Source organism: Schistocerca gregaria, chromosome 8 (assembly GCF_023897955.1).
Source record: "Schistocerca gregaria isolate iqSchGreg1 chromosome 8, iqSchGreg1.2, whole genome shotgun sequence".
Taxonomy (NCBI): domain Eukaryota; kingdom Metazoa; phylum Arthropoda; class Insecta; order Orthoptera; family Acrididae; genus Schistocerca; species Schistocerca gregaria.
Genome location: NC_064927.1, coordinates 452786387 through 452812945, shown reverse-complemented (window position 1 = coordinate 452812945; position 26559 = coordinate 452786387). Strand labels below are relative to the sequence as shown.

The window sequence follows — 26559 nt, the reverse complement described above, 5'->3', positions numbered from 1 at the left end:
AGCCCCAGCGTATCAACTCGTGCAACAATCCTAAAGCTTTATGCATTGTTGATATTTTTGTGTAAAGAAATTTATTTTTGTTGCTACAAATATTTGAAAGGCTGCTACATTCGAAGTACAACAATAAGGAATTTCTATTTACTTCATTGGATAATGTTTGAAAATGCAGTTGTCGAAACTCGGGGCAGAGAAAAAAGGTCGTCTTCTACCTTTTTTCTTAATTTATTTACTGACACAGAGGTTTTGGCACCAGTATTTATCTATGTGCCTGTGTAGTGCTACATTTATTTGACGGCAGAAGTTAGTTGTGGCGGCACCTACCAACATTTTTCAGAACTTCCGCTTCCTATGCACTCGATTAGATGCTTGTGGTAGAGTATGATTGCAACTTTGGTCTCCTTGACTTTGGGGATGAAAAAAGGATAAACTTCAGTGAAAAAGCCTGAAAGGTGGGCAGTTTTCGTTGAGATGAAAGTTTTGTCAGATGACTCATCATAATCTTATTTTAACTGTTTTCATTACATGTTTAATCTACAACATTATCCACAAGCTGTTCACTGTACTGAGTTAAAATTTTTTTGCAGATTGTGGGCATCACATTATGTGTTGAAATTTTTCTGGGTGGGCTCCGTAATTGGGTTTAATATTTAATGATTCACATTTTTTCTGTTGTCATGTGTTTTTTGTCAAACCGGTGCTTTCTGATGGTCAACTTCAGTTTATTGGGGGAGTTTTAGGAAAGTGTGTTGCATCTGTAAAGGAGACTGCATATAGAACACTATTGCAATCCCTTCTTGAATACTGCTTGGGTGTTTGCTGTCCCCACCAGCTCAGATTAAAGAAAGACACTGAAGAAATTCAGAGGCAGACTGCTAGATTTTTTTACTATTGTGTTTTATCACCACTTAAGTTTTCATAGGTACTTCGGAAACTCAAATGGGAATCCCTGGAGGAAAGGCAACTTTCTTCTCAAGGAAAAAATTCAGAGAACCACCATTTGAATCTGATCGCAGATGATTCTGTTGCCACCAGCATATGAGGTAATGAGACTGATTTTCTTTGCAAGATGTGGCAACCCTGCAGCCTTCACAATATCTTTGACCTTCATCTGTAAGCTGCTTCTAGTCCATGTGGCACATCGATGCAGCTGCTCAGTCATGAGTTGTGCTGTAATAAGTTAACACATGTTTGTGTCTCTCGTCATGGAAATGGAACCTCATAATATTGCACAATGGTATGCCATTTCTTTTTGCGTTAAATTGGGTCAAAACGTGATGAAAACTTACGGTAAGCCTCAGCAGGCTTTTGAAGAGTGTGTTATGTCAAGAGCTCAAGTTTTTCGTTGACATAAAATGTTTAGTGAAGGCAGAACGAATGTTGAAGATGAAGACCGCAGTGGACGACCGTCAACCTCACGTACGGATGGCAACTTGGCCAGGGTGCGTGAACTCGTACGATCTGATCGAATATTATCTGTAAAAATGATTGCAGAAGAACCAAACATTAATTGAGAAACAGTTCATCTAATAATAACTGAAGATCTTGGTATGAGAAAGATTTGTGATAAAATTGTCTCAAATAATCTCACACTACAACAGCGAGAAACACGGAAAAATGTGGCAGCCAATTTGTTGGAGCAAGCAGAAATCAATCCAGAATTGTGCCTCCTGGACAAACAGTTAACCAATATTACAACAAATTAATGTTAGAAAAATTAATTTTTAGAAGATTGTGTGCACAGAACCCACAGAAATGCCAACTCTGGAGGCGATCTGTTCAACAGTCATTCGGCGATCCCCTAAAACAATTCACTCCACTTTCTCGATCGTGTCATCAGACCAGCTTGTGCGAGCCCGAGGTTGTTTCGGTTTGTTGTCACACGATGTTCTGCCTTCATTAAACTGTCACACCCACGAACGCACTTTCGACACATCCATAACTCCATCACCACATGTCTCCTTCAACTGTCGATGTATTTCAATTGATTTCACACCACGCAAATTCAGAAAACGAATGACTGCACACTGTTCAAGTAAGGAAAACGTCGCCATTTTAAGTATTTAAAACAGTTCTCATTCTCGTCACTGGCGGTAAAATTCCATCTGCCGTACGATGCTGCCATCTCTGGGATGTATTGACAATGAACGCGGCCTCATTTTAAAACAATGCGCAGTTTCTATCTCTTTCCAGTCTGGAGAAAAAAAATCGGAGGCCTTATAACTTGAATGCACTTCGTACATCACTACTTGTCTTGCAGTTTTATGGTGAACACAGCTACTTCTCATTCAGTTAACAGAGCTTTTCAATCCTCAAATCTAGATATTCAGGTGATTTGTAACAAGAGCAGTTAATGACATGTGTTTTTAATTCCTTTTGAATTATCAAGGATTCCAAATCTCTTGCTTCATATTTGATTGAGTAGATCACAGTTCATCTGAAACTGATTTTTATTGTCAATTGACATAAACCATTAAGGAGTAAATGTACTGGGACATGAGTGTAAGAATTCAAAGATCCTTATAACTGTCTCTGCAAAATGTATGATTACCTATGTTACACATTATTTTTACTGCTTCCTGCTGCTGAATAAACACTTCATTTACTTTGGTGCACTGCCCCAGAAGATGATCTTATAACGTAAGTGAGAATGAAAACATGCAAAATAATATAGAACTCTTGTCTTCAATTCAATGAGAGATGCTTTTAAGGGAAGAACATGCTAAACCAAGCTGCTTGATTAGTTTACACGTGTTGACTCCATTTTAATGCAGTACCCAATAGTCCGACAAAGAATTTCACTGTGGGTGTTTCGTTTAGGATATTTTCATGAATAGAGCTAATTCTGGTGCTAACATAACAATTTCGCTTGTTTCAAATTGCAAGATAGTATTTCTGGGATTAAGAATTAAATGGCTAATTGTAAGCATGTTAACTGTAAACATGTTCACCTCTCATCTAACAAGGAATCACTTAAGTGTAATGTCGCAAGTTCAATCTTTAGTAAGGCTTATTTGTAACAGTTATGTAAGGAAAAATATTAGCTGCTAATGACTCACCTTGTGCATCAGGAGGGCAACAGAAAATGAGTGCCCAAGAGGTGCAAAGTTCAACTTTCTATGGGATGTATGTATTACACTTCACAAAATGGACATAGTTGACATGTAGGAAATGTTTGAAATAAACCGTTAGCTTGCACCATGAACACCAAATGAAAATTGATGCACCACAATGATCACAAAGGTTTGCACCCTCAAGATTGAAAGTGAACTTCTTTGGAGTTACAGACCATGCAGGACATCCACTCTTAAAGAATGCATATGGAGAATCATATTGGTGTAACAGGCTGATGAGAACTGATGAAATGTGATGGCATGCAACTAAATGTGAAACAGTCTGTCATGGAACTTATAACAAAACTGGCTGTCCTTTAAGGCATAGCTGCAGATAATATGATCATATGGTTTACAGACATAGAAAGAAACAAATGTTCAGATGCTGAATTTGTCCAGTGATTCCAGGTGGTATGAAGTGCAATGTCACACATTTTGCAAGAGGGATAGTTTTCTCTAAAGTAGTATCATTTGTATGCAGACCAGGAATTGAGTAAAAGTAAGTTTTTTGACCAACTGTTGGGAAAAAGCAGTACCCGTATCATAGTTGTAGTACTCTTGTGCACATTTTCTCACTTTCTGCACTTGCAAGATCAAGCACACGAGAGAGAATCATAGTGGGCAGAGCAACTCCAACTTCTCGCAACACAGTAAATAATTTTCCAGCCAATTTGCCATCCAAATTAAGACATCATAACTGTATATGAATTCATTAAGGCACTGATGTTAGTTGATCTTGATACAACTCTCTTGGCACCTCTAATCTCCAGGACTTCTTTCATTTTCATTTCCTCTTCAAATGCTGACTGGTTGGAGATGAAAACAAATTTCTTCTGGATGAGGTATCTTATATATTGCTTCCCCCTACTTATAACTCCCGAGGAGATCAGGAATGTAAAATTAGAGAGATGCGAGTGCGCATGAAGGCTTTCCGGCAGTCGTTCTTCCAGCGAACCATACGCGACTGGAACAGGAAAGGGAGGTAATGACAGTGGAACGTAAAGTGCCCTCTGCCACACACCGTTGTGTGGCTTGCGGAGTATAAATGTAGATGTAGATGTTCTTCCTGAACAATTGGACAGGTTTGTTTATCTCATCTACAAATTGTCAGGCTGGTTCTGTAGTTTGCTATGCATCATCAAGTTGATGCTTTATTATACATTTATTTATCTTACATCTTCAAATTCTGTATCAATGTTTGAAGTTATGCAACCATCCACTGTGTCCCTTGAAATCACTTTAATCTGTGTCTTGCATGATTTGATGTGCATAACAAACTAGGTCACTATCATGGACATCCTGTAAATTATACTGAGCATCCTTGCAATGCACGAAAAGCAGTTTTTATACCAAGTAAGTCCTCTGTTAAATATCTGTAGTTTTCATTATGTGCTACACATTCATATTGCTGTAGCCTTGTTCAAAATCTGTTCATAATTGTTTTTTTACTATGCTGCAGATGATCTTCCCTGTATGTAATTTTGTTTAGTACCCGCTCCTTCGACAATGATTGCCCTTTACTGTGTTCCACTGGAGGTGGGATTTGTGGCTCCTTGCCCAACAAGAACGATGAACTACATGGCTCAACACCTGTTTCAATATCACTTTCACTTGTTAAGCACATTTTGTCATCACTGTACCACTCATTTACATTGCCCGCCCATTCAAGCATACAGGGTGTTACAAAAAGGTACGACCAAACTTTCAGGAAACATTCCTCACACACAAACAAAGAAAATATGTTATGTGGACATGTGTCCGGAAATGCTTAATATCCATGTTAGAGCTCATTTTAGTTTCGTCAGTATGTACTGTACTTCCTCGATTCACCGCCAGTTGGCCCAATTGGTAATGTTGACTTCGGTGCTTGTGTTGACATGCGACTCATTGCTCTACAGCACTAGCATCAAGCACATCAGTACGTAGCATCAACAGGTTTGTATTCATCACGAACGTGGTTTTGCAGTCAGTGCAATGTTTGCAAATGCGGAGTTGGCAGATGCCCATTTGATGTATGGATTAGCACGAGGCAATAGCCGTGGCGCAGTACGTTTGTATCGAGACAGATTTCCAGAGTGAAGGTGTTCTGACAGGAAGATGTACGAAGCAATTGATTGGCGTCTTAGGGAGCACGGAACATTCCAGCCTATGACTCGTGACTGGGGAAGACCTAGAATGATGAGGACACCTGCAATGGACGAGGCAATTCTTCGTGCAGTTGATGATAACCCTAATGTCAGCATCAGAGAAGTTGCTGCTGTAAAAGGTAATGTTGACCATGTCACTGTATGGAGAGTGCTAAGGGAGAACCAGTTGTTTCCGTACCATGTACAGCGTGTGCAGGCACTATCAGCAGCTGATTGGCCTCCACAGGTACACTTCTGCGAATGGTTCATCCAACAATGTGTCAATCCTCTTTTCAGTGCAAATGTTCTCTTTATGGATGAGGCTTCATTCTAACGTGATCAAATTGTAAATTTTCACAATCAACATGTGTGGGCTGACGAGAATCCGCACGCAATTGTGCAATCATGCCATCAACACAGATTTTCTGTGAACGTTTGGGCAGGCATTGTTGGTGATGTCTTGATTGGGCCCCATGTTCTTCCACCTATGCTGAATGGAACACGTTATCATGATTTCATACGGGTTACTCTACCTGTCCTGCTAGAACATGTACCTTTATGAGTACGACACAACATGTGGTTCATTCACAATGGAGCTCCTGCACATTTCAGTCGAAGTGTTCGTATGCTTCGCAACAACAGATTCGGTGACCGATGGATTGGTAGAGGCGGACCAATTCCATGGCCTCCACACTCTCCTGACCTCAACCCTCTTGACTTTCATTTATGGGGGCATTTGAAAGCTCTTGTCTACGCAACCCTGGTACCAAATGTAGAGACTCTTCGTGCTCATATTGTGGACGGCTGTGATACAATATGCCATTCTCCAGGGCTGCTTCAGCGCATGAGGGATTCTATGCGACGAAGGGTGGATCCATGTATCCTCGCTATTGGAGGACATTTTGAACATTTCCTGTAACAAAGCGTTTGAAGTCACGCTGGTACGTTATGTTGCTGTGTGTTTCCATTCCATGATAAATGTGACTTGAAGAGAAGTAATAAAATGAGCTCTAACATGGAAAGTAAGCGTTTCTGGACACATGTCCACATAACATATTTTCTTTCTTTATGTGTGAGGAATGTTTCCTGAAAGTTTAGCTGCACCTTTTTGTAACACCCTGTATAAGACAGCACACATTCCACTGACTCATCATGCAAGAGCACTAATATTTCATCTGTCACTTCTTTCTCACTGTGTGAAATTCCTTTGGTTCCTTTCTGATGAAATGTCAACTTCAGCAACTGATGTTGTAGATACAGTGCAATGTTTGCTCTGTCTATCATTGCCATTGCTCGACATTGTATCAACACCACTAAGACTGTAGACTGTTGCGAGTTACTCGTTGACTAAGCAGTCCAACTACCCTTCGCAGCCTCATGTTGTGCTCACCATTGGATACCTCCAGTCCCGCCCCCTGTTGCCAATAGCAGCCAACATTGCTGTTGCATGGCAGACAATATGTGGTGTGTCGAATACCGTAAATATCATTGGCCTTTTGCGACCTCACACCCAAGGGGTTCCTTGTATGCCACATCTACTAAGTTTGAGTTTAGAACTGTGGTCTGTGTACTTGTTTCATCAACAAAGATTACAAGACAATTCAATAACTTCAGTGTTATTAAAAGGTCAATTGTATAGGTTAGAATAAACATGAGATGTCATATTTTACATTCCCCCACTCTGAGGTTTGTTCCATGTCTGTGACGCATTCTGGCAAAGAAGTTTCATCTGTTCAACAGGGATGCTATTAATATCGTGACACTTTGCAACTAGAAGTCTGTGGTCCATGGAATCATAGGCTTTGACAAGGTTACAAAATATTCCAACAGTATCATTTTTTATGTTTAGTTCTGCTGAGCTGTTGTTTGTGAGGTCTTGCATTGCTTTCTTTGCAGAAAGCCAAACTGAGAGGCAGTTAACAAGTTCTACATCTACATCCATACTCCTCAAGCCACCTGATGGTGTGTGGCGGAGGGTACCCTGAGTACCTCTATCGGTTCTCCCTTCTATTCCAGTCTCGTATTCTTCGTGGAAAGAAGGATTGTTGGTATGCTTCTGTGTGGGCTCTAATCTCTCTGATTTTATCCTCATGGTCTCTTCACGAGATGTACGTGGGAGGGAGCAATATACTGCTTGACTCTTCGGTGAAGGTATGTTTCCGAAACTAACAAAAGCCCGTACTGAGCTACTGAGCGTCACTCCTTCAGAGTCTTCCACTGGAGTGTATCTATCATCTCCATAATGCTTTCGCGATTACCAAATGATCCTGTAATGAACCGTGCTGCTATCTGTTGGATCTTCTCTATCTCTTTTATCAACCCTATCTGGTACGGATCCCACACTGCTGAGCAGTATTCAAGCAGTGGGCGAACAAGTGTACTGTAACCTACTTCCTTTGTTTTCTGCTCAGATTTCAAAAACTTTTAAAAGAGTGGAAGGACTGACACAGGTCTGTACTTAGAGTGGTATACGTATCTCCAGTTTTGTAGATGGGTGTTGCCATAGTACATTTAATAAAATTTTAAAATCAAATAATTGAAAATCCACAATGGAGCAACGAAAATATTATGAAAAGGATAGTTGCTTCTCACCATATAGCCAAAATGCTGAGTTCCAGGTAGGCGTAACAAAACAATGCCAAACAAAACTTTTGCCCAAAACAGCCCTTCATCATACACACAGGCTTATGCAAATGCAACACACACACACACACACACACACACACACACACACACACACACACACAGTCCCTGGCTGCCAAAATTTTATTGGTTTTTCAGTCGAGCTTTTGGTAGCTGTATCTGCTATTGTCTTGTGGAAAAAAAACTGGTTCCCAGGACTGGCACAGTAATAGGCACAACAGCAGGGTTTGCAACTTTCCAGAGAGGGCCAAAAAGGTGCATGTGCAGGAAGGCGAGTTGGGCGGTTTGTAGCAGCTCTAGGCGTGCCACAGCACTGGATGATATCAGGTGCCATATTGGAAACTGTCACTGTCACATCCTGTTCACAAGAATGTGGTCCTGAAAATGTTAGTACACTGTGCCTTGATGATTATCTGCAGTCTGAAGGGAGATATTTCTAACACTTTCAGGTGCCACCAATGAAGGATGGCTCATGACTTGGTAGAAGAGGCCAAGCTAACTGCATTCCTTCTGTACTATGGGCTAACAACCAGCAAGATTAGATGTTGCTGCAGGCGCAGGGACTGAGTCTAGTGTTCTCGTCTGCTTCCAACAGGGTATGTTATGTTCATTAAAGGCTATGTAGGTCTTTGAGTGCCCAGTATGTATGGTGTGCTCCTGTTAACGTGACAGCGTGTACGTAGGCCAAACTACTCTCTCTGTTCCAGGGAATTTGTGCTGTGGAAGTGTGACTCAGTAAACAGAGAGAGCTTGAGAATTCAATCGCTCATGCATCATCACCAATCATCACTTCAGCCCTAGGCTGGCTGTAGCTGATATGAGCTTCTCAACTTGCCTTCCACTCATGTGTTACTTTGGCCCTCCCTGGAAGGTTCCAGATGCTGCTGTCATGATTGTGTAGGTGGAGCACTGGCAGTCAGTGGTTTCCTTACTCCTGATGACAGCTTGAAAACTGAGAAGATTTTACTAAGGCATGCCACTGTGAAAGGCTCCAAGAATACACAGAATGTTTAAGTCTGCCAGGAAGTATGCCCTGAGACACTGATTGATTACAAAGACAGCTTAATGCTAATCTTATCAAGTCAGCACAATATTTTAATATTCTGCTAGAAACCCCATCATAGCCAGCAGAATTATTACTATTTTGAGAATTGATGAATTTTGTTATCTCCTTAGGAGTCGTAATTTTGAAACTATTGTTTGATATTCATTTGTGTAGCATGCCAAAGTAAATTTAATGCATCTATATTTGGTTGTTTATTGGTAGATGCAGTGCTTGATGCCACTGCCAGGAATTAATCATTGATTTCACTGGCCATCTAAGCATTATCACTTCTGCCGGAACTATTTTCTGCATATTCAATTTTATTTGGATGGTTTTCTTGTTTGTTTCTTGTATAATAATATTTCATAATTGTCTTTGCCTACACTGGGATTATTGTTTTTAGAGCATGTAGCATGGCAAGATAATGAAACTTGGACTGTATTGTACTTCCCACTTACACGAATACAGGTAAGACAACATTAAAGTAATTAAATATTTATTCAAAAGATTTTATGCAAATTTATATACTTTTTTTTAGTGGTATGATACAATATTGTATACTGCATAAATGGTTTTCTGTTTCATGTCTAGTGTGCAAGCAACATTGCATGCTAACAGCGGACTCTTCATTGCAACAGCCGAAAATGCTGAATCGGCCGTCACCATAGTTCACACAACAACTTGTGATCGCATGAAGCTCCCACTTTTCAATGTTGCCAGCCTATGACTCCATTGTGTCTGTCACCTAACATGGCATATTTCAATGTTCTCTTATGTTTGAGCCTTCATGAGGTACACACACTCTGAAATTACATGGTGTATTATGTATGTATGTGTGTAAGAATGAATCGGTGAACAATAAAACATTAAAGAAATTTGTGATTTTTACATTGAAAGATTTACCCTTGTCATCTATTTAATTGAAAAAATAAAACTGAAGTATTGAATAGAAAAGAAAAAAAACAATTATTTATGAGTTGCACAATTAATATCTTCAGTATGCAGCAAAAATTTATTCTTAATTTATAGAAATCTACCATGACTCCAAATTACAATTAAAAAACCCAGCAAGTAGAAAAAGTATAGAATGTAAACATCATTCTACACCAGGAAGATTAATGTTGTTACGTTCTGGTGGAAGATATTGACCAGAGCACAGTATAATTAATACACAAAATTCTTCTGAACCAGTTCTTAACACCACAGGGGTAGCACACAAGTTTTCCTTTTGTAATGGTCGATTAGAGTATTTTACAGTTGTTGCTGTTGTTGTCTTCAGTTCTGAGACTGGTTTGATGCAGCTCTCCATGCTACTCTATCCTGTGCAAGCTTCTTCATCTCCCAGTACCTACTGCAGCCTACATCCTTCTGAATCTGCTTAGTGTACTCATCTCTCGGTCTCCCTCTAAGGTTTTTACCCTCCACGCTGCCCTCCAGTACTAAATTGGTGATCCCTTGATGTCTCCTAACATGTCCTACTAATCGATCACTTCTTCTTGTCAAGTTGTGCCACAAACTCGTCTTCTCCGAAATTCTATTCAATACCTCCTCATTAGTTACGTGATCTATCCACCTTATCTTCAGTATTCTTCTGTAGCGCCACATTTCGAAAGCTTCTATTCTCTCCTTGTCCAAACTAGTTATAGTCCATGTTTCACTTCCATATATGGCTACACTCCATACAAATACTTTCAGAAACGACTTCCTCACACTTCAATCTATATTCGATGTTAACAAATTTCTCTTCTTCAGAAACGCTTTCCTGGCCATTGCCAGTCTACATTTTATATCCTTTCTACTTCGACCATCATCAGTTATTTTACTTCCTAAACAGCAAAACTCCTTAACTACTTTAAGTGTCTCATTTCCTAATCTAATTCCCTCAGCATCACCCGATTTAATTTGACTATATTCCATTATCCTCGTTTTGCTTTTGTTGGTGTTCATCTTTTACCTTCCTTTCAAGACACTGTCCATTCCATTCAACTGCTCTTCCAAGTCCTTTGCTGTCTCTGACAGAATTACATTGCCATCGGCGAACCTCAAAGTTTTTACTTCTCCATGAATTTTAATACCTACTCTGAATTTTTCTTTTGTTTCCTTTACTGCTTGCTCAATATACAGATTGAATAACATCGGGGAGAGGTTACAACCCTGTCTCACTCCTTTCCCAACCACTGCTTCCCTTTCATGCCTCTCTACTCTTATAACTGCCATCTGGTTTCTGTACAAATTGTAAATAGCCTATCACTCCCTGTATTTCACCCCTGCCACCTTCAGAATTTGAAAGAGAGTATTGCAGTCAATATTGTCAAAAGCTTTCTCTAAGTCTACAAATGCTAGAAATGTAAGTTTGCCTTTTCTTAATCTTTCTTCTAAGATAAGTCGTAAGGTCAGTATTGCCTCACGGGTTCCAACATTTCTACGGAATCCAAACTGATCCTCCCCGAGGTCCGCATCTACCAGTTTTTCCATTCGTCTGTAAAGAATTCTAGTTAGTATTTTGCAGCTGTGACTTATTAAACTGATAGTTCGGTAATTTTCACATCTGTCAGCACCTGCTTTCTTTGGGATTGGAATTATTATATTCTTCTCATACATCTTGCTCACCAGATGGTAGAGTTTTGTCATGACTGGCTCTCCTAAGGCCGTCAGTAGTTCTAATGGAATCTTGTCTACTCCTGGGGCCTTGTTTCGACTCAGGTCTTTCAGTGCTCTGTCAAACTCTTCACGCAGTATCTTATCTCCCATTTCGTCTTCATCTACATCCTCTTTCATTTCCATAATATTGTCCTCAAGTACATCGCCCTTGTATAAACCCTCTATATACTCCTTCCACCTTTCTGCCTTCCCTTCTTTGCTTAGAACTGGGTTGCCATCTGAGTTCTTGATATTCATACAAGTGGTCCTCTTCTCTCCAAAGGTCTCTTTAATTTTCCTGTAGGCAGTATCTATCTTACCCCTAGTGAGATAAGCTTCTACATCCATACATTTGTCCTCTAGCCATCCCTGCTTAGCCATTTTGCACTTCCTGTCGATCTCAATATGTCTGCTTGTGTCTGTGAATGTGCGGATGGATGTGTGTGTGTGTGTGTGTGTGTGTGTGTGTGTGTGTGTGTGTGCGCGCGCGCGCGCGCGCGCGCGCGCGCGAGTGTACACCTGTCCTTTTTTTCCCGTAAGGGAAGTCTTTCCGCTCCCGGGATTGGAATGACTCCTTACCCTCTCCCTTAAAACCCACATCCTTTCATTTTTCCCTCTCCTTCCCTCTTTCCTGACGAAGCAACTGCCAGTTGCGAAAGCTCGTAATTCTGTGTGTGTGTTTGTGTGTTTTGTTCATGTGCCTGTCTGCCGGCGCTTTCCCGCTTGGTAAGTCTTGGAATCTTTGTTTTTAATATATTTTTCCCATGTGGAAGTTTCTTTCTGTTTTATTTATAACCTTACTATTAACTATTTATAGCTGATGAATTTTTTAAGCTACCAGTGCTGAATTTAGTGTTTTTCCTGATCCACTATTGTGGTACAGTATTCAGAGTCCTGTTCAGCACAGTATTTATTAACTTGGAAAGCATGGGAACTAACTCCAGTGTTTAAATATATAGCCCCTCCCTATTTTTCCTCATTAGTTGTGTAGTAGCATGATCTGAGTTCCCACACGTTTAAACAATCATTACCTCCAGGTAAATACATGTCATATCAATATTTGTCTAGTTCGACAATTGCCACAGGTCTCAGATTATGGCTTCCTTGGAGCTGACTGATGGTATCACCAAACTCCACCCAAATTGAAGAATTCCAACCCATTAGATTGGTAATTAGCTGGTGATCAGTCTTTTTTAAATATTCCTTTGTATTTCAGGAAGTCTGATTAAAACTAATCAACTCTTTCTGAAAGAAAGAAAGAAAGAAAAAAAAAAAAAAGAACAGCTCTTTTGACCTCATCAACAATTTTCTATATTGATTTTTAAATTTTGCTTGTTGCACAACAAGATTCAAACAATGAGCAAAGCTTGAGACATTTGGAAGGTTCAGAAGCATGGCAGCTGATTTAATGTTGCATTGTCTGTTATAACGGCATTGATTTTAAAATTGTTGTTATATTTTGTGATAACAGCTTTTATTCAGTTACTGATGGCACTGTGGAAGAAGTAAAGAAAATGATTCTTGAAAATCGTGAATCACCATCAGAGTGGTAGCTGAAGATGTCAGTATGTGCTTTGGCTCATGCCAAGCAATATTTTTGGATGTTTTGGATAAGAACATGTAGCAGCAGGGTTTGTCCTGAAGTTGTTGAATTTTGATCAAAAACAAAGTCATGCAGACATCCCTCAGGAATTTCTGAATAAAGTCATGGGTATGGGGAGCCAAGAGTGAAAAAAATTCTACAATTCTGCTCAGATGAGAAGGTTCTTCCCACTGTTTTCTCCAATTACAATGGGATAATGCATCATGAGTTCCTGCCTTATGATTGTAAGGTCAATAAGGAATGCTACCTGGAAGTTATGCACTGTTTGCATGAAGCAATCTGAAGAAAAACCACTCGTGCCAAAACCGCTCATGAAAACTGCACCACGATAATGCTTCCACTCACCCTCAATATTAGTTCATGATTATTTGACAAAAACAAAACTATTATGTTGCTTCAGCCACTGTATTTGCCAGTCATGGCCCCCTGAGACTTCTTTCTATACCTGAGGCTGAAGAGAACCATGGAAGGACATTGTTTTGCTACCAATGTTGAGAGAAAAACAGTGTTGCTGAAGGAACTGACCACTGTAATGAAAAATGAGTTCCAGAAATGCTCCCAAAATTGGAAAAAGCGATGGCCCTAGTGTGTGATATCTGAGGAGGACTCCTTTGAAGGGGACAAAGTTTATGCTGGCAAATAAATAAAAATTCTTAAAGAAAACCAAAAATTCCCATTACCTTCTGGGCACAACTCATATCTGATGCCATAATTATTTAGTGTGGTTGGCTTTATTACACTGACACATTTACTCAAAGGTTGTCACAAATGAAAATCGTTTGGGGTGACAGCATCACAGAAGAAAATAAATCAAGATCTTGTCCAGTGGCAGGCTGGACACAGATTTGGACTCATTTTGACTTCCTGGAAGGAGAACTTCATCTGAAGTCAAAGCAGACTTTACTGAGGTTGATTTGCAAGAAACAATTTTTCAGATTTATGTAGATGCATCATTGACTGAGTACAGTCTTGTTCAGCTTCCTGACTCATACCATTCCAAAGGTGCTGTTGGACACATGGACTATACACGTCTGTTCAAGTTTGATGAGTCAGAACAACGAGAAGTTACCTACTGGCAGTAACAGCATTTTCCTTTTTCTTATCCTGTTTGGTAAGGTGATATCAAATATCACATTAAGCTTGTTTAGGTGAAGATGATGTGATTGACTTATATCATACAGTGTTGAAAATTATGCGATATGGAAATATGAAAACTTGTAATGTTAAGATGCACTTGCTATATTGTAAAAACTTAAAATGAGGACAAATGTGCCTTCAGTGTACTCTATAATCTATAAATGCATACGTAACTGTATGATTTAATTATGTAATAAGAGTCATTTTTATTTCTCTTTCCTGTCTCCGACATTATTATTATTATTATTATGCTGAACAGTAACTCCAGTGAGGTTAGCTCGAACAGAGAGTACTGTGTCAAGAAGGAATTGGACTGGATTGCAAACTGAATCAGTAATGAGTCCATAGCACTGCTGAATCAGTGCGTGAGCTGAGAGCACAAAGTGTGTGGTCACTCCTGAGCCAGCTTGCAATGTGCTCTGTGTGTAGTAGAGCACTAGGAGAGTGGTGAGTGATTACTGGGAAGTAGTTCACCTGCAATCTACTCCGTGTGAAGTCAGGAGCAGTAGGCGAGTGGTGAGAAGAGAGAGCCCTCACGAATCAGTTCTTCTCACAGTGAACTGTCGAGTGAGGCAACTTGGCAGTTCCCTGCAAGTTGTCTTTTCAAATCGAGAACAAGAATAATAGACAAGATATTGTTTTCTGCATTAAAGAACTCCACTTTCTATTCTTTTCTTGGCTCTAAAAGCTGCTCACAACAGAAAGGTGTATGAATATGTACATACATGCAGCTTGGCAGAGGTTCCTGAAAAGAATGGCATATGTCATAGTGTCTAATTCAGCATGCTGCTTTATAAACTGTTAAGGCAGCTTCTCTGGAATCTTCATTTCATCCACTGACATCAGTGGGGAGACATTTTAGGTTCAAAGAGCTACGACTCTTTCTTTCCAAGTCACTGACCACTTACTCTGTAGAAGGTTCTAGCTCTTTTAAATTAGTTCAGGAGAGGAACACCCATCTCTGACTGTAACTGTATTTATTCTGCAGCTCTTTCAAATGGAATTGCTCTTAAACTACACCCCAGAACACATTGGAAATCAGTGGGATGGGGTTGATACTGCTTTGGACAGACTGGGTGCTTCTGGCAATTAGCTATTTAAGTAGCCTCTTACAACAAACATTGAGGTGCAAACTATGTCGCATATGATGTCACTCTGTTAGGATTGATGCATCAGTCACATCAATGTTTGAATGCTCCTCTTCTCTGAGTGATTTTCTAAGCTCTAAATTAATACTTTGACAGGGCGCTACTATACATCCAGTGCTCGTCATACTACTCAAAGGATGACACAATCTACACACTAGCATGAGGAATATTCTCAGCAATGTGTGGGATGCTGTTCCCAATTGTACATTCTCTCTCTCTCTCTCTCTCTCTCTCTCTCTCTCTCTTTCAAATTGTTTTGTGCAAATCATCCTCAGTAATGTCTGCTTTCACTTCAGATGAAATTCTCCTTCCAGGAAGTCAAAGCGATTCTCAACTGTAATGCAGTTCAGCCACTGTAATGTAGTTCTGAACGAGATCTTGATTTATTTTCTTTTGTGCTACCCTCACCCCAAATGATTTGCAACAGCCCATAAGTAAATATGTCAGTGTTATAAAGCCGATCACACCACTAATTATTATCTGAATGAGATGGAAATCGGTAGATGTGATGTACATGTATAGCAAACAAACAATTACAATTTCATAAAAATCACTTGATTTATTCAGCTTCACAGATTTAGAAAGTCAATAACTCATGGGTCCACCTGTGGCCCTTATGCAAACAGTTATTCAGCTTGGCATTAACTGATAACTGGATGTCCTCCTGAGGGATATCATGCCAAATTTTGTCCAATTGGCACATTAGATTGTCAGAATCCTGAGCTGGTCAGAGGACCCTGCTTATAATGCTCCGAACATTTTCCATTGAGGGAAGATCCGCTAACCTCACTGGCCGAGCGAGGGTTCAGTAAGCATGAAGACGTGCAGTAGATCTCTCTGCTGTTTGTGGACGGGCACTAGCCTGCTGAAATGTAAGCCTAGGATGGCTTACCGTGAAGGGAAACAAAACGGGGCATAAAATATTGTTGATGTACCGCTGTGCTGTAAGGGTGCTATGGATGACAACCAAAGGGCTCCTCCTATGAAAAGAAATGGGACTCCAGAGGATCACTGCTGGTTGTAGGGCCATTTGGGAGGCAACAGTGAGGTTGGTATCCCACCACTGTCCAGAGCATCTCCTGACACACCTTCGCTGATCCCTGGGGCTCAATTAAAAGTGAGACTCATCACTGAAGGCAATTCTACTGCAGTCAATGAGATTCCATGCTGAATACAGTCTGAAGATGACCTGGACAGTAGTGGAACACCACATATGCACGAGTAATACCATCTGTAGGTCAGCACAGTGAAAGAGATTTCTAAGTGCAAATCAGGCAGAGCTGAGCTTTTTGATTATTTTATCTAATCATCGGTGCCATCTAAGCTATTCACTTGTAAACTCAGAAAGTTCACACACAGTGTTTCATTTAGCTTGTGCCTGTGGGCAATTATTATTTGTTTGGAATAACCTAAAGTGAGTTTTGAGACAAAAGAGTTAAACTGTTTGCTATCAACGAGTTGTAAGTCTTTTTCAGTATCCTCCTGGCTTTGTGTGGCTCAGATGTATTTGGGCCTTGTGGTTTTCTAGAGATGCTGGTTACAAATATTGTTTTGCTACACAGTTTTATCTCTGTTAGTAACTTGCTACAGAATATTATGCCATAAATGTCTAATGCATGAAAATTGCAAAATTTTTGTTTTCAAAGCCAATGTGTTGCATCTGAGAAGGTTCTGAGCTTAAACAGTTATATAAAACTCACAGTGTGAGAATTCTCATCAGCTGGTGCAGTCAGGAACAGTGAAACTCACTGCTTACTTATTAATTTTCGTTTGTGCTATATTGAAATTAATGAAGTTTCATTTGCCACAGTATAGAATTGAATGTATTGTGTTTTATCCAAGTTAAGCAGACCTACCCAGTATTTCCAAGAATATATAATTTGTCACTAAATAACTGAATTACATTCTGCTCACATGATGAATAACAAAAGTAATTTAAAATTGAAAAAAATAAAGTATATGTAACAAGAATGTGGTTTAGTGCTTTAAAATGTAAATATCTCATTTACAAGCAATTACACAAAAGCTTCCCATCCTGCAAATGAATTTAGATCGAACTGCAATTTCTCTGGAAGAGGTACAGGTAATTTCTGATGTGAAAATAGTTATAAACATCACACAAATATATTTTTATGGATTCAAAAGTTTTCCTCCAGGCTCCTATGTGCAGAAGCCTCTATTTCCTCAGAACTTTGTGGATGTTACTGTTAAATCAGTACTTTCTGTTCTGTAATACCCTACTTGGGATACCTTTGTTGGGAGCACAGTGTTCTAGGAGTTAAAACTCTACACACATCCATGATTTTAGTTCTGTTTGTGGGAATGTCTGCAAAATACTGACTCAAATTATTTACAGAAGAATGTAAAAGTTTGTAGAAGCCATCCACTGTTTTATTAATATTGTTAACACATGACAACAATATGAACAGATATACTGGGGATTGTAAGTGAAATTTTTTATGACTATGACTGTGGTTATATGACATTGCTTTTCTTTTTAACAAGAGTAACTACTCATACTGCAATCTTGAGGAAGGGTGCTGATGGCAACACTGATTGGCATCCAACAATTTTAAAGCCGTCCACCCAACCTCATGACTGATCAGTTTTGGTTTCAGAGAAATATAAGAACATGTGAGGCAATACTGACCCTACAACTGAAATTACAAGATAGGTTAAGAAAGGTAAACCTACTTCCATAGCATTTGTACACTTAGAGCAAACTCTTGACAGTGTTGACAAGAAAACACTCTGAAATTCTGAAGGTAGCAGGGGTTAAGTACAGGGAGTGTTAGTCTTTCTTTAACTGGTACAGAAGCCACTTTGCAGTTTGTAATGCTATTTTTGGAAAACAACATGATTACCATTTTAGTACACAAGACGATACCTTAATGTTTTGCTATTTATAACCTGAAAGTCGTTTATATGAAGTACACTTATGTATCAATACGAAATGCTCTTGTGAGTTGTACTTGCTTCTAATTAATGTTAATTCATAATGTTATGAAAAGGATAGTTTCTACTCACCATACAGCAGAGATGCTGAGTTGCAGATAGGAACAACAAAAAGACTCTCACACAATAAGCTTTCAGTCATTAACGCCTTTGTCAAAAATAGATAACACACACACACAAAACTCAGTATCTTTACAATATGGTAAGCACCAACTACCCTTTTCATGATATTGTTACTTTCCATTCTGGATTTTCCTTTGTTTAATGTTAATTTATGAATGTTTTGGATACAATTCTCAAATATTTTGTATATATTCTCATTTCTTTATATATTTTATAGCTTTCGAATATTTCTTCATTATAATACACCTGTTGCTAATATTTAGAGTGCTGAAATATTTGTAACAGGTATCATGAAAATATGCTACGTAGGTGAATGTGGTTTGCTTCCATTAAAATGTTGGCATTGAGACTAGTGGAATAACTTTGTATTGTATGTTAACCGGGGACCTAGAAACGATGGAGAGGCTCTGTCCCCGCCACAGCCACAGTTGTCCTCAGTCCCACGACGACCACCACAATCCACTTCACCCATCCGCTGACCCACTCTGAACCCAGGGTTATGATTCAGCTCGGCCCCCAGTGGACCCCCCCAAGGAACGTCTCACACCAGACAAGTGTAACCCCTATGTTTGCATGGTAGAGTAATGGTGGTGTACGCATACGTGGAGAACTTGTTTGCGCAGCAATCGCCGACATAGTGTAACTGAGGCGGAATAAGGAGGATCCAGCCTGCATTCGCCGAGGCAGATGGAAAACCACCTAAAAACCATCCACAGACTGGCTGGTTCACTGGATCTTGACACAAATCTGCTGGGCGGATTTGTGCCGGGGACCAGGCGCTCCTTCCCACCCGGAAAGCCGTGTGTTAGACCGCATGGCCAACTGGGCGGGCTCGGAATAACTTTAGTGTAAGGTCTGTGGTTGGTTTGTTATTTGTTTATTCATCCACAGGTCATTTACATAACAATATCAGACACGAGATCTTAATAGAAAAAGGAAAAAAAATTAAAAATTAACTAATGCAAGCATATAGTAATGTTATCTTACTAACAAATGCTTTTACACTCCACATTTGTATCACATATCAGTTCCCACACCACACTATAATGCACTGCATGCAACCCCCCCCCCCCTTCCCCACACACACACACACACACACACACACACACACACACACACACACACACACACACACACATGCCCGAAACAGTGTCAAAATTCTTCATGTTGTCTCATTGGTCCATTTGAAAATGCCAAGACACCACCTTTCCGCAGTGAATGGTATGTTGAGCTCAGGAAAACTGAAAGAAGTTCAAATTTTCCATCACATATCTTAGGTATAGGATTTCACAGTAAGAGCCATTAAACTATGATAGTTGTCTATTATTCAATGATGTTTTGATTGAGTTTTTAAATATTTGGATCTTAGTGGTCTCTTTAAGCTACATGGAGTAATTTACTGCACAATTTTATTCCCTTGCAGATAATGCTGTATATTTTTTTTTTACTCTTGGTAAAAGTCAGTGCAGTTAGAATCCCAGTTGTTTACACAGATCATTACAGGGAGCTCAATAACTACTTATTATTCTCATTGACCTTTTCTGTCATTTGAAGACTGTCCATGTTTTGTGGAAGGGATTGCCAAAAAAGATTTCATGGTTAAAGACGAAATTCATATAGGAATTGAAAGCGACTATAAGACACTGTCAGTTACACCTTGAGGAAAGGCTCTAAGAGCACAGTACACTGATGACATTTTCTTTGTTAGTGTATTTGTGAGTTCATTCCAATTCAGGTGACTCTATATTAATTCATAAAAATTTTGTTTTTGCTAGACACTCTACAGAACTTTCATCCACATTTTCTTTTACAGAATTATTTGCCTTGTCTAAGCAGAAATTCATGCTGATTACTTTCTTTATATTCAGTATAAGTTTATTCCATGGTGACCAGTCATAAACATTCTTTAGGCTTTCATTTGCTTGCTCCGCTAGAAGTTTTGGTGTTCTATTGGGGGTGATTTTTTCCACCGTGTACTAACTCTAGTTTTTGATCCATGGGAGGATACAGAACAAAAGAGGCCTAATAAACTTATGTCTGAAAATGCATGGTTACTTTGCTAGAGACCATTTATTCAGTCATACTTTGCTGAATAGACTGTGATTAATGCGTGCTGTACCATGCAGCTACAGTTACAGTATGTATGGTTTCCTCCTAGAGGGTGATACTTTTCCCCATACGTCATGCCCTAGTGCCCTTTCCTGCCATAGTAATTGGTAATGTTGTGTCAGATTCACTCCTCTTGCCAACTCGCCTTGTAGTGGATGTGATATAGTGTTGTACACAAGGTTCTGTATTTGAACTGAGGGCTTGCCGACATAGTATTTACTTACAGAAAGGAAATGGCAAAGGGCAGTGGAGCAAGGTTGTATCAGGCGACCTATCCTCACAGACAACCACCACAACAGTCAGTGTTTGCAACTGTGTTTCACCATTTGTCTGATACAGAGTCATTTCAGGAAGCAGAAAATCATGAAGGACGTACTCGAAATGTTCGGACAGCAGACTTAGAGGAAAATGTGATTAACATTGTGGAGGGCAACCACCATGTCAGTACCAGAGCCAGATGACTGTGTGGAACATTCTCCATGATAATTGTTACTACCCTTATCACCTACTGAGTGTGCAGGGCTTGCTAGTGACACAGTTTCCATATCAGGAGCAGTTTTATCACTAGTTTCATCATCAGGAAACCACAATTCCGGGATCTGTCTCATCCATCCTAGTCACAGATGAGGCCACCTTTACATGGAGTGTTATCTTCACCTTCCATAACAGTCATCTTTGGGGTAGAATGCAGAACCCCTATGGTATGGTGACAGTGAATCATCAGCATTGGTGTAGCTGGACTGTGTGGGCCAGGATAATTGGCAACTGTATTTTGGGACCAGTCTTCCTTTCATGTTGTCTAACAGGCTGGAACTATTGGCATTTCTTGTGGGTGATTTTCCCTCTCCTGTTGGTGTTTTGAAGGGTTTTGTGGCTGTCACATGATGGTGCTCCAGCTCACTTCACCATTAACATCTGTACACTTCTCAATCATGTCTTCTCTGGTCGATGGATCAGACGAGGGTGTCCAGTTGCATGGCCTGGTCATTCATAGGATATCAACCTGTGCAATATTTGGTTATGGGGATGTCTCAAAAGCATCGTGTCTGCAGAGTCCATTCTGGAGCAGCGTATTCATGCTGCCTTTGACACTGTTTGGATGCACCCTGGCTGATGTGAATGTGTGCACGTACACACATGCGTTGAGGCACATGTAAACCATTTTCAACACATACTGAACTGTGGCTGCATGGTACAATACATGTTAGACTGCACACTGTGTAACAACCTATGATTGAGTAAATGGTTTCTAGCATGGAAACAATGCATTTCTGGACATAAGTTCATTAGACCTTTCTTGTTACAGATCCTGTCTTTGATCAGTCCCTAGAGTTTGTACATGGTGGAAAAAATCACCCAGTATATATTGCTATCATCAGCAAAAAGAATTTTTTCTCCATGCCTAACATTGTCCCAAAATTTATTAATGTACATCGGAAACAATATAGATCCTAAGGTGCTGTCTTGAGGGCCTCCTATGTTAATATAATTTGGATCTGATAAATGCTTCCATAAAAATTTTGCTTTATTGTACCCTGTTTTTCATATGTGACTGAAACCAGTCATTGGCAGTTCCTATTATTCCAGATGATTGTATTGTTTTTGTAGAATCTGATTGGCAACATTATCAATGGCCTTTGGCTGCATTAGTTTAGGTTAGATTTCACAATGTTTTGATGCTTTAAAGAATTACTGTGATGATGTGCTGGTGCTACGGCCAGTTCCACCATGTTGCCCAGACAACAATTGTACTGGGATTATGGAACCACCAAATTTATTTCTCCGAAACTACAGTTTTATTAAGATACAGTAATTGCTTTGGAAGTGTCTGTCTGCGTGCTGTGCTGTGCATTCAAGTTCAGTGAGCTAGTTTCCTTAGAGCGACTTGCACTTTTCATTTTGCGACACTGATTATCAGTATCACACACAGTGCCACATAAAAGACACCAACTCTATTTTTTGTTTTCTTGTTAGTATTTCACATATATCATAATTTTCATAGTATAGATTTACACCTCTCACAGTGTCAAAGTCGGGTAGTTTGAGTGTTGTAGAGTAGCCAGATGGCAGACAACAGCACTTGTTTTCATCCATTTTGTTTACCTTTTATTTTCATTCTAATTTTAGTAGTAGGATGTATAGGGAGTGTGCATGCTGTGTGAGGTGGCAGAAGGAGCTACCCTGGTTCATGAATAGCTGAAGATGCTGCTGGCTGCTGTCAGCTGTCTGCGGGCTGCCACCTGAAGGTGTAGCAGTGGCGGAGAAACTGGTGCTTTGCATGAGACACCTCAGGTATGGCTTGTTTCATCCAAGAGCTCTGCTGCCAAGACACCTTACAGTGCACCCAATGTGGCGAATCTGTGTTTGCCACAAAGTGAGTGGCTGGTTGTAAAACATTCACATGTGAGGACTGGATATGTGGCCTTGCCCATTCATCTTGTGAAAGGACAAGTGGCCACCCCTTCAGCAGGATCTGATTAGGCACACAAGGGGCGGAGGTTGCTAGCTACCGGGGTCTCCAAAGTTATGCATGTTATGGAGCACTGAGAGAAATAATGACCATGGCTGGAAAGAAGTTCAGTGTACGTAAATGATTTGGTGGACAGCAATCTGCAGTTGTTTGTTGATGATGCTGTGGTGCATGGTAAGTGGTCGATGTTGAGTGACTGTAGGAGGATACAAGATGACTTAGATAAAATTTCTAGATGGTATGATGGATGGCAGCTACCTGTAAAAGTAGAAAAATTTAAGTTAATGCAGACGAGTAGGAGAAACAAGCCCGTAATGTTCGGATATAGAATTAGTCCTACTTGATACAATCACATCATTTAAATATCTTGGTGTAACATTACAAAACTGTAGCAAATGAAACAAGCATGTGAGGTTTGTACTAGGGAAGGACTTTGGTTCAGTGGGAGAATTTTAGGATAGTGATTCACCCGTAAAGGACACAGCATACAGGACTCTGGTATGACCTATTCTTGAGTACTGCTCGAGTGTTTGGTATATGAACCAGAGTGGATTGACGGAAGACACTGAAGCAATTCAGAGGCAGACTGCTAGATTTGTTACTAGTAGGTTTAAATGAGTTACACTGTCTAGAAAATGTAGAGAAATTGCATTTGAAGCTGGCTGCAGAGTGATTCTGTAGCCTCCAACATACATTGCACTTAAGGACCACGAAATTAAAAATATGAGAAATTAGGGCTCATACGGAGGTATATAGATAGAAGTTTTTACCTCATTCTGTTTGCGACGGGAACAGGAAAGGAAATGACTAGTAGTGGTACAAGATGCTGTAAGGTGGATTGCAGAGTATCGATGTAGATGTAAGCCTAGTATACTGGTCATGGACCCTACCAGGATGTGGAGGAGGCCCTGCATGTGACTATCAAGGATGTAGGGTGCAATCATCTTCAAGTTGTAGTTCACGTCAGCAGCAATGTTGCTTATCACTTGGGTTCTGAGTGTATACTCAGTTTGTACAGGCAGCTGGCAGAAGTGGTGAAGACTCACCAATTTGCAATATCATACTTGCTTGCTTACTTTACGCGATCAGGCCCAATGGACCACACACTGCTTTGAGAGATTGCCTCCACTTCAGCCTGTCTTCGGCTCCTTTCTGCCATCCTTCCAGTAGTCCCACTCGCTGAAGGTCTTTGGATATGCAGTCACTACGTCGAGTTGTAGGTCTTCCTGCAGGCCTTCTGCCAGTTGGCTTGGTGTCGGGTACAATTTTCAGCCATCGGTTGTCCTGCATTCGAGCAACATGCCCTGCCCGCTGGAGCCATCATGTCTTCATTATAACCATAATGTTCGGCTCTTTGTAAGTATCATACAACTTTGTATTGTAACGAATCCTCCATTTTTCACTCTCATCATTGTAAATTGCTCCAAAAATCTTCCGAAGGACTTTCCTTTCAAATATCATCAGTCTGTTCAGATCTTGCTTGGTTGTACTCCAGGTGGCACATCCATATAGTACTACTGGCTGTAGGAGTGTTTTGTAGATGTTTATTTTGAAATGTCTTGACAAACTTCTGGTTTTGAGGAGAGCATTAAGGCCATGGTAACAGTGATTACCTGCCTGTAGTCTTGCCTGTATTTCCATTTTACTGGACGGTTTATCTCTGAATACTGCACCCAGATATCTGAACTCCCTGACTTGACTTGCAATATCATGCCCAGAATTAATTGCGTCCTTTGTTTTATTTCTTCACCTATGTTATGGGGTGGAGAATTGGAGGACTACCCTCTATAGGTCAGAGGCACGTAGAAGTAGCAGCTAGCTACTCAGGTAACAGATTATTTGTGGAGTGCACATGGTCTGCCCCAACTCCTCCTTCCCTCTACTGCTGAACCCATGAGTCTCTTGGGTAACCTTGCTTCTCCCATGCATGTAACATGACCCCACCATCTAAACCTGTTCACCCTGACTGCTACATCTATAGAGTTCATTCCCAGTTTTTCTTTGATTTCCTAATTGTGGACACCCTCCTGCCACTATTCCCATATACTAGTACCTGCAATCATCCTACCTACTTTCATATCCGTAAACTCAACCTTATTGATAAGGTAACCTGAATCCACCCAGCTTTTGCTCTTATACAACAAAGTTGGTCGAAAGATTGAATGCTGCAACAATGGCTACCAAAGTTAAAAAATACGTCAAAGAGGCTAGGAGAGTATTTTTATTAGAAAAAGTACCCTTCTTAGACAATGAGTAGACATTATTTAGTGCCAATATGATGGACATAAATTATGGGCAAAGTTTCTTTCCTGGTGTATATGCTTCTTTCACCGCTCTTGGGTGTAGTGCCATATCCAGTCATTCAAAATCCACAATATTTTGGCAGACAATTGTTCTGCCAACATCAGAGGGTTTTGATAGAATGAAGTGTCTGCTGACAGCTCAGGGTTTTATACAATGCCAGCTCAGACTTGAGGCCTCATCAGCCCTGCACTGAGCTTGGTGTTGAGGGTGCATGTGCAGTTTCCTTACACCCACTGTCCATGTTGTATCTCTTGTCCAGGTGTTACGTTTTTCTTTGATTGAGATTAATTTTGGCTCCAATTGCTTGCTCAGTTAGAAACTAGTGACTCTGTTGATTAAATTATCAGTCACATGAAATTCAATTGCTTCTTTGAAAATGCAATCTGAGATTGTGCACACCATGTGTACTAGAGTGTTGACCACATTGTTTTTCTGTGACGGATGGTGGGAGCTGGAGGCATAGAGATGTAAATCTATATGTGTTGGCTTGTGGCATGCTCTGTGGTCAAGTGAGCTGTCAGGCACTAATCACTCACCCAGTGCAGAGTCACTAGTGACTTGAAGAAAACTCAGGTGCCTGTTGTATATAAGATGTGTAAAAGAACAGACCTGCAAAATTGCATTCCAATATACATAACATTGGTTTTGTTCCATAATTGTTGAGCATACTTTAAGTTTGAATGTCATAAATTTCCTTGAGATGGAAAAGCTTCAGGCCAAATTTAGAAAGCATTGCTCATCCAAAATACAGCTTGTCCTTTTCTCACAATATGTCCTGCAAACCACGGATGATGAGCGATGGATATGTTGTATTCCTAAATTCCCATAAAGCATTTGATACAGTGCTTGCTGCACAGCATACTGTTGACAAAGGTACAAGCATATGGAATATGTTCCCAGACTCTGATTGATTCAAAGGCTCCGTAAGTCATACAACCCAGTATGTTGTTCTGGACATCGAGTGTTCATCAGAAACAAGGTTATCATCAGGAGTGCCCCACGAAAATGTGACAGGACCACTCTTGTTCTCTCCCTATACATATAAATGATCTTATGGATAGGATGAACAGCAACTGGCATCTGTTTGCTGGAGATGCTGTAGTGTACAGGAAAGTGTCCCTATGGAGTGACTGGAGAAGGATCACT

General features: G+C 40.1%; 1 protein-coding gene across 2 annotated transcripts in view; it reads left to right on the top strand.

Moving 5' to 3' along the window:
• Positions 1–9790, top strand: part of LOC126284063 (uncharacterized) — a 42082-nt gene extending 32292 nt beyond the window's left edge. For both annotated transcript variants that reach the window (XM_049982661.1, XM_049982662.1), the window contains exons 4-5: positions 9328–9392; positions 9516–9790. In XM_049982661.1, coding sequence (XP_049838618.1) covers positions 9328–9392; positions 9516–9539 — 89 coding nt within the window. In that variant the 3' untranslated portion in view covers positions 9540–9790. The remainder of the gene's footprint in view (positions 1–9327; positions 9393–9515) is intronic.
• The last annotated feature ends 16769 nt before the right edge of the window (positions 9791–26559 follow it).